A 7355-nucleotide genomic window follows, 5' to 3' on the forward strand; every position below is an offset into this window, starting at 1 on the left:
ATTGAAAACTCCTGGATATTGAACTTTATGAGATCATTATACCAATAATTACTGCATGTTGCTTGTGATGACTTGGATGTCTTGTTATATTTATATCAGTTTCACATCGTTGGAGCTCTTGAAACCTTTGCAAAACTTACACAATTGCAAAAAATGCACATTGGACAATATATATAATGAACTTTTTAAGGTGAGGTTTGACATATGTTGCAGGAAAACCACTGACTAGATCATCAGCTTGAAGAACTGATGCAAAAATGCCTCAAAGATGTAAATGATACTTAGTTCAGGCAGAAGTAGAGCATTTGTGTTGGGATTTAAATGGATTAGGGGGATGCAACCAAACTAAATGACAAAAGAGATACAAGTAATGGCTTGGATTTAAGTTATTTTCATACAGAAAATCTACATGGAGACAGAAAATAAATAAAAGACATGAGAAGTTTTACAAAGCGTTTAATCAGATCGCCCGCTTTAATGTCAGGACGAGAGAAGAGGACAACCATTTCATGGTGGGAGTGCAAAATCAGAAAACAGAATCTAAACCCATAAAATAAAAGCATGGGCACACAAAATGTTTCCTCTGGATGAAAGCACAGTTTGTTTGCTGGTTTTTGTTGTGACTTCTGAGCAAGCTTCCATCTAGTTTCCAGGCAACATTTTCAGTGCGGGGTCCGAACCTGTCGACCAAGCAGAGAAGACGCACGTCAGACGGTGCAAAGTGCGCGGATGGATTTGGTTACAGTTGAGGTCGATGCAAATGGCATGAAAATGTGAGAAAACAAGCAAATGAACGGCTGAATGACGGACGTGTGCACAATACCTGTCTATTTATATGTGTAACTTTCGGCTCCGCCGCGTCCGAATCCTGGCAAGAAGAAAAAAACAGATGAATACATTTTTAAATATAATGTGTGGAGATGACTACTGGATACTACTGGAGCTATTACTCTCACTTAATGTAAGTGAGTAAAGAGACAATCGGTGTGTGAGCTTATCAGGCGATAACATGCGCTTTGATAGCAGCATTTACAGCCTCACAGCTACAAAAACATTGTCCTCACTCAGGACGTTCCCACCTGAGACAAAATCTTAGTGAGTGAGGCGGCACCAAGTCTGACCTTGACTTTTTTAAAACTTTTTTTAAGAGCAGTTACATTTCTTGATGTTGTGAGGGTGGCATGAGGAGGTCAGTGATGTATTTATTGTGTTACTCAGATTATGCTTACCTCCAGGTCCGTACAGTGCACTATAGCAGGGATTGTGACAGTATGGCTTTCCCTCATGCTGGAAGAGACAAAGTAGAGGTACAGATATTTTTTTAAGAAAAGGAGATTCATGTTATTTGCCAAATTTGCACATATTTGTCGTGTCATCTCTGTATTAAGTCCACTAGTGTTTTTTGTTGTTGTTGTTTTTTTTAAACCCTGTGTGCATTGTATAAACCTTTTTAGGATGTCTTGTAATTCTGATTTCTTACCTCAGCATGTGAGCCAGCTGACAGCGTCTTGTTGCACTTCTCGCACTTCAGACATGGTCTGTGCCAGTCCTTTCCCAGTGATGACACCCTCTCAGCTGCAAAACACAAGAAAAAAAAGATTATCGCACGTGGGTTAGGTCAGATGTGCAACCCATATGACCTCAACGCGCTGCAAATTTGAACCAATTAGATGTACTCTTTTGGAGATAAGTTTGAGGACATTATTGGGTGTGGTCGTCGAGGGGGAAAAAGGACCGAGTGTCCCGGAGGAATCTGCCCTCCTCGCGCCTCATAAATTCCAATAAAGACGTCTTTATCTGCGAGGATTTATCTGCACAAACACCCATCAGGAGGATCGTAAAAGTGGGAGGGAAACCCGGTTTAACCGTCTTGTGGTTCACGGACAAGAGGCTCAAGCGACTTTTGAGACTCGTCACATGATGAGGAGGAATCAGAGAGGGTGACCTCAGCCAGCGAGCACAAGAAGTGCTGAAAATGGAGAAGTGTTATCAGGACATGTACAGTGTGATGTAACTGTGGAGAACGTGATTAACATCTGCAGACTTTTTGAAAACATTGAAGAAAGTCAGGAACGACAGCAGATGTTTTTTGCAGGGTTGAAAATAACTCCGGTTTCAGGTGAAGCCCCCCCGGACTCTGAACGTACCCAAAATATCTGGACATGACATATTTCCTCCCTAAAAATAGCCTGATGTGGCCTGAGATTATGCAACGGGCAGCGGAAAATGGAGAAAGTGCTTCAGGGTGGGGTCATTCTCTCAGGCCAGCTCTATGAAAACAGTTCAGTTGAGTGTGGTGGCGCTTGGAAAGAAGTTTGACCCGAAATAATGACTGTACATAACTACAAATAACAAACCAGTGGACTGAGCAAACAGTGGCCTGGAGGACAGTCCATCTTCATCAGCTGTGATAATGCATATGCAGCTTGTTTTTCACTTCCCCTGTGGATCTGATAACGTTTGCTTTTGTGCACGAGTTATTTGTTCCACCAGATAATATGAGGAGAAGTGGGGTGTGACAGGCAGAAGAATAATCCAGTCTGCTTTCTGCATTAGCTCTGGCTGTCTGGAAGCAGTCCAGTGTACACAAACACACAAATCTGAATGGAAAAACACACCACGGGAGGAAAGCGCAGAAGAATTTGTTTCATTCCATCCCAGAAAAGATTAATGGCGAAGTTGCCACACTAGAAAAAGAGGCCAAGACTGCAACTTCAAGTATTATAATAAAGCTCTTTTTTGCATTTAGTTATGGAAGGATGCTTATTTGATTTGTTGCAGAGTTGGACGAGAAGTTGAGTTCATTTAGAACTGGGTATCATTATATAATCAAAAATTCATTTGTTATACAAAACCAGAAAAAAAGGTATTTCTGTACTTTGCTTTAAAACCAAGAACAAATGGAATCAGTTGTTAACTTTAGCCAGACCAGCTAAGACCAGCGGCTAACTGTTTGCAGTCTTGGTGCTAAGCTAGCTTAGTCTGACAACTTATATTTAAGTGGAATAACTCTGCATTTTTCAATACGTTTAGTTAATTTCTTCCGGAACATTAAAGGAGAAGGTTAATGTGTCTTTACAGTAAATACGATGCTCTAATGTGAACGTCTGGTTAGCTTTGATTAGCATAAGCAGGACGAAACAGCTAGCCTGACTTTGTCAGAACCAACATTGCTAAAGCTAACTAAATTAAAGAATAGTTTGACATTTAGGAAAACTTATTTGCTTTGTTGTGGGGAGGCAGATGTGTAGATTGATACCACGGTTGTGTTTATTAATTGCTAGCTTAGCGTAAAGACTTGCTGGCATGACTTTGTCGCAAGGTCATAAAATTTGGCTGCCAGTGTCTGTTAAGACAAATAATGAATGAAATCTCTCAATTTTGTGTGTTTTAAAAAAGGAAGATTCAATTGCAAGCTTTAAGGGTGTTGGTAGGCAGTTTTTGTTATGTTTTTACATATTTATGCTAAGCTAACTAGCTGAAGCTGCTATATTTAGCTTCTGGATGGGTATGGAAGCAGTTTCATTCCTCTTCTCTAAACCTGGGCCAGAATTCAAACTTCCAAAAATAGTCAAACTATTTCTTTGAGGTTGATGAACTTGAGGTTTTGAGTTATTAAAGACATTCATCAAGATAAATGCTGCCTGTGGGAACACATGGAGGAGCTCGTTTGTGGCTTCTCCATCGTTTTGTTCCTGTCGCTGCCTTAATGCACAATCGCTATACAGAGTTTCCAGCAGGAGCAAAGTAATGGACCTCTATCAGTCATGCAGGCAGCAGTAGCCTGATTTTTTCCATCTGAGAGCTCAGTAACATTAAGACGGATGAGCAGCGTAAAAAAAGATGGGAGGATCCTGGACTGCAGGGTGAAGGATTGAGACATGGAGTTTATAGAGGAGGTGAGGAATTGACAGTACAAGATCGTGCATCCATAAAAAGAGAGTACAAAGCTTTGTTTTCGGCTACTATGGAAGCGAACGCCCTCTTTTCCTGCATGGAAAAAGCCTGGTTGGCTTGTTCGGGCTGAAACAAATTGGTTTGCTTGTATTGGCGAGGAGGGGAGAGTTTATCCATGAACAGGGAGAATGGAAAGGATGCTTCCCCAGTCACACGGCCCATTCATCTGACTGACAGTCCAAAGACTTGGCTTTGTATCCTGCTTTGGCCTCGTCCTCTGAGCATCTCCCCGGAGAGAGTTTATCTGTTGCACTACTGAGCTGCAGACAATGTGCTAAATGGATTAAGACACGAATAAAATGGAGCTGCTCCTTTTTTTTTTTTTCCCTCCCCGGATGATGTAATTGGTCCCCTGCTCAGACGGCGTCCCCATGAGACGAACCTACAACATCATGCCGGTGTATTTCAGAAGAAACCTGCAGCTTCCTCAAGAAATTACTCACGAAGCCTCATCAGTCATCATCAGGGAGGACAATTCAATTCCTACTGGGAGCAAAGATCTGAGACTCCAAAGTAACACGATAACAAGAAAGCTCGCAGAGAGCAGCAACCTTTAAAGGCTGCGACACATTAATCTGAAGAAATGCATACATACGGGAAAACATGGGCACAGACTGAGCACATTAAAGGAGAGCTGGAAACTAACTAAGCACATTTACTCAAGTACTGTACGTTTTTTTGCAGCCGTCTGCTTCTGTTCTGTGGTGAATCATTGCACTTTGTACTCCACAACTATAATTTTATTGCATTTAGGATTAAGACAGAACATGCAAACCCTCAGGGTGTTCAACATATGTTCAGGTGAAGCACTGCTTTCACCTTAGTGCATCAATCATCATCAGTGGAGGCAGAAGTAATCAGATTACCAACTAAAGTAAAGCTGTTATAAGTAGATGTCCTGCATTTTGTAAAATTCCTAAAAAGAAAATGCACTTTCAGTTTTGTAAATGTATTTTTTGTGCAGAGTGGCTCCTTCAAGTAATGTATGTGAAAGGTTTAAAAGTACTTTCTACTCCAGAACTGTACTTAAAGTGCAATTTTGAGGCACTTATTCTTGTATTTTCTGCTACTTTCAGTGGGAATCACCGTTACTTTTCACCCTCCTGCATTCATTTCACCACTGTTTACTTTGCACACTAAGGTTTTGCATATAAAATGATGATGTTGCGCAATTTACATCTAACATTGCAAAAGTGCATAAAGTGCATTATTGGGCAAAAAGTGCGCTATTTACAAGTGAATGCATCACTAATATTGATGTAATAATGCAGTAAGAGGAGCCACATTACAGGATGACAGCTTTTATGTGTAATAGAGTATTTTTACTTTTCAAAAACGCTATCAAAACATTAACCAGCATCAATCTTTTTTTTTTCCTTTAACGTTTTAAATGCGCAATATTAAACTTTACGCCACTTTTTTATTTATTTTTTTTATTTCTGCCACGCTGTTGGTTCACTTCCTCATTTGCACAGAAAAGACGCCAGTTTGCATCAACGAGGAAACGTTCTCGATGCTCTAAAAAATAAATCAAAGAAATAAAATTTAAAAAAACAAGAGCGGATCTTACCGAAGTAAACCTCCTTCTGGCACTTTGGGCACTTTGGCATCTTGTCTGTCTGTCTGTGTGAATGTGGAGGAAATGAAGGTATCCTGCAGCTGCTCCACCTGTTCTCTGACTGACCACGCCTCGCTGTGAAGTGCAGATGTGCTGCGTCCCGTATTTATAGCGACGAGGAAATAGTTCAACTGAAACTTTTCTGTTTTTTTTTTGTTTTTTTCTAGCAGTGGGAGAGGCCTGAGCCACGCTGTGCTCAGCCTGTGCAGGAAACATCACATGGGCCACTGACATTAAACCATCACAGGCTTCCTTCACTTTTATTTGCCATTGTAAAAACTTTTTTTATGGGCCCTATGATAACAACTGAGGTGTTCCTTTATTCTAAAACACATTGCACACTTTTATATATATTATTCGGTGCAATGTTTATGCACTTTACTTGTGTTTTCTGCAACTTTCCGTGGCAGATGTTTCTATTTTTTAGTCCCCTGCATGATTTTTTTTATGACTATAGCTGCTGATTACTTTGCAAACTGTGCAATACAACATATTGTGATGCATGATTAATTTAACATCCCAGAGGTGCATAAAGATGCTCAAGTTTGCACCACCACTACTTTCATGAAATCATCAATAATAATAATGATGGTCTATTCTATATATTTTCCATTTTCCTTAAGTTTTATTTCTATTTTTCTACTCTTGCAGCCATTGGCATTTGATCAGGTACTAACCCTCTAAAGGGTCACAACATATTCCTCAATTTGTTATTACAGAAAATATGAGAAATATATATAATCTTGCAAAGTATTTGACTGCTTTACCACCTGCCAGGCTTATATAAAAAACAAAAAAAAAATAGGTGGAGGTCAGAATCATGTCTCTGTTGCAACCTTTGATAAGGGTTAATGAGTTAACTTCATTATGTTTTAAAGAATCAGGCCACTATCAGGTGGAGTTTCCAAGGACATTGTGATAGAAATGATAATGTGCAATAAAACATCGAAACAGGACATTTCTGATCACATTTCATCACTGTAACTAAAGTGCAGACTCCTCATGCAAACTCCTGAACCTGATAAGTAATCAGGTGTTCAGAGGGATGTGTTTCATTCTCCAGCCGACTAATTAAGACGCCTTTGTGGAACAAACACTGAATTATTCATTCTCTGTACAAAAAGTGTTTCTATTCCAGCTTAAACCTCTGTAGCAGCCTCGTTTCTCACCATCCTAGAGTTCAAAGCTGCAGCAGAAGAGCTGTGTGAACAATATGTGACGTATTCACTCAATCACCCTAAAAATCACACATAAGCAAAAATATTATATCCTGCTAAAACATGCCAGAGTTCAGAAGCCTAACTTCTACTACTCTATTATTTATCTTCTTTATGACTAGAGTAAAAGGGCGTCCCCGCTGCTCTGACTTGATATGCGACTCCACCAATCTATTCACTGCTCAATGGCAGGATAACCCTCCTGATAAATAATCCAAGTCAAGGTGAATCAACAGAGCTGGCAGTGACTGATCGAACGCCTTTGTTCTGCTCAAAGAGCTTTGTGGAGTCAGTGCAGGCTTTCTTTATATATAGTTACAATGGCAAGAAAAAGTAAGTGATCCCTTTGGATTTACCTGGATTGAGTGGTCAGAAAATGGGATCTGATCTCCGTGTAAGTCACAGGTATAGACAAACAAAATGTGTTTCGGCTAATAACGCACACACAGTGATGATATTTACTTTTTTTTCTGAATACACCCTTTAAACAACCACGGTGCTGGTGTGAAAACAGATGTGAATACTTGGATTTATTAACATTGGCAGCAAGAACAAGCAAGTGT

The 7355-nt window shown here is 40.0% G+C and overlaps 1 protein-coding gene across 1 annotated transcript; it reads right to left on the bottom strand.

Moving 5' to 3' along the window:
* Positions 1–439: 439 nt before the first annotated feature.
* Positions 440–5675, bottom strand: crip1 (cysteine-rich protein 1). Its single transcript, XM_008277297.1, has 5 exons — positions 5528–5675; positions 1481–1575; positions 1230–1287; positions 824–868; positions 440–680 (listed from the first exon to the last, which is right to left on the bottom strand). The coding sequence occupies exons 1-4, from the start codon at positions 5565–5567 to the stop codon at positions 828–830; spliced, it is 234 nt and encodes a 77-aa protein (XP_008275519.1). The 5' UTR covers positions 5568–5675; the 3' UTR covers positions 440–680; positions 824–827.
* Positions 5676–7355: the final 1680 nt, after the last annotated feature.

The sequence above is a fragment of the Stegastes partitus genome, unplaced genomic scaffold (genome assembly GCF_000690725.1).
Source record: "Stegastes partitus isolate 25-593 unplaced genomic scaffold, Stegastes_partitus-1.0.2 Scaffold94, whole genome shotgun sequence".
Classification (NCBI taxonomy): domain Eukaryota; kingdom Metazoa; phylum Chordata; class Actinopteri; family Pomacentridae; genus Stegastes; species Stegastes partitus.

Excerpts from the sequence above, each read along its gene's own strand:
- crip1 (XM_008277297.1), bottom strand. The coding sequence starts at position 5,567 with ATGCCAAAGTGCCCAAAGTGCCAGAAGGAGGTTTACTTCG. Across the intron at positions 1,576-5,527 it reads CCAGAAGGAGGTTTACTTCG|CTGAGAGGGTGTCATCACTG; the intron begins GTAAGATCCGCT and ends TGTGTTTTGCAG. Across the intron at positions 869-1,229 it reads TGCACTGTACGGACCTGGAG|GATTCGGACGCGGCGGAGCC; the intron begins GTAAGCATAATC and ends TCTTCTTGCCAG.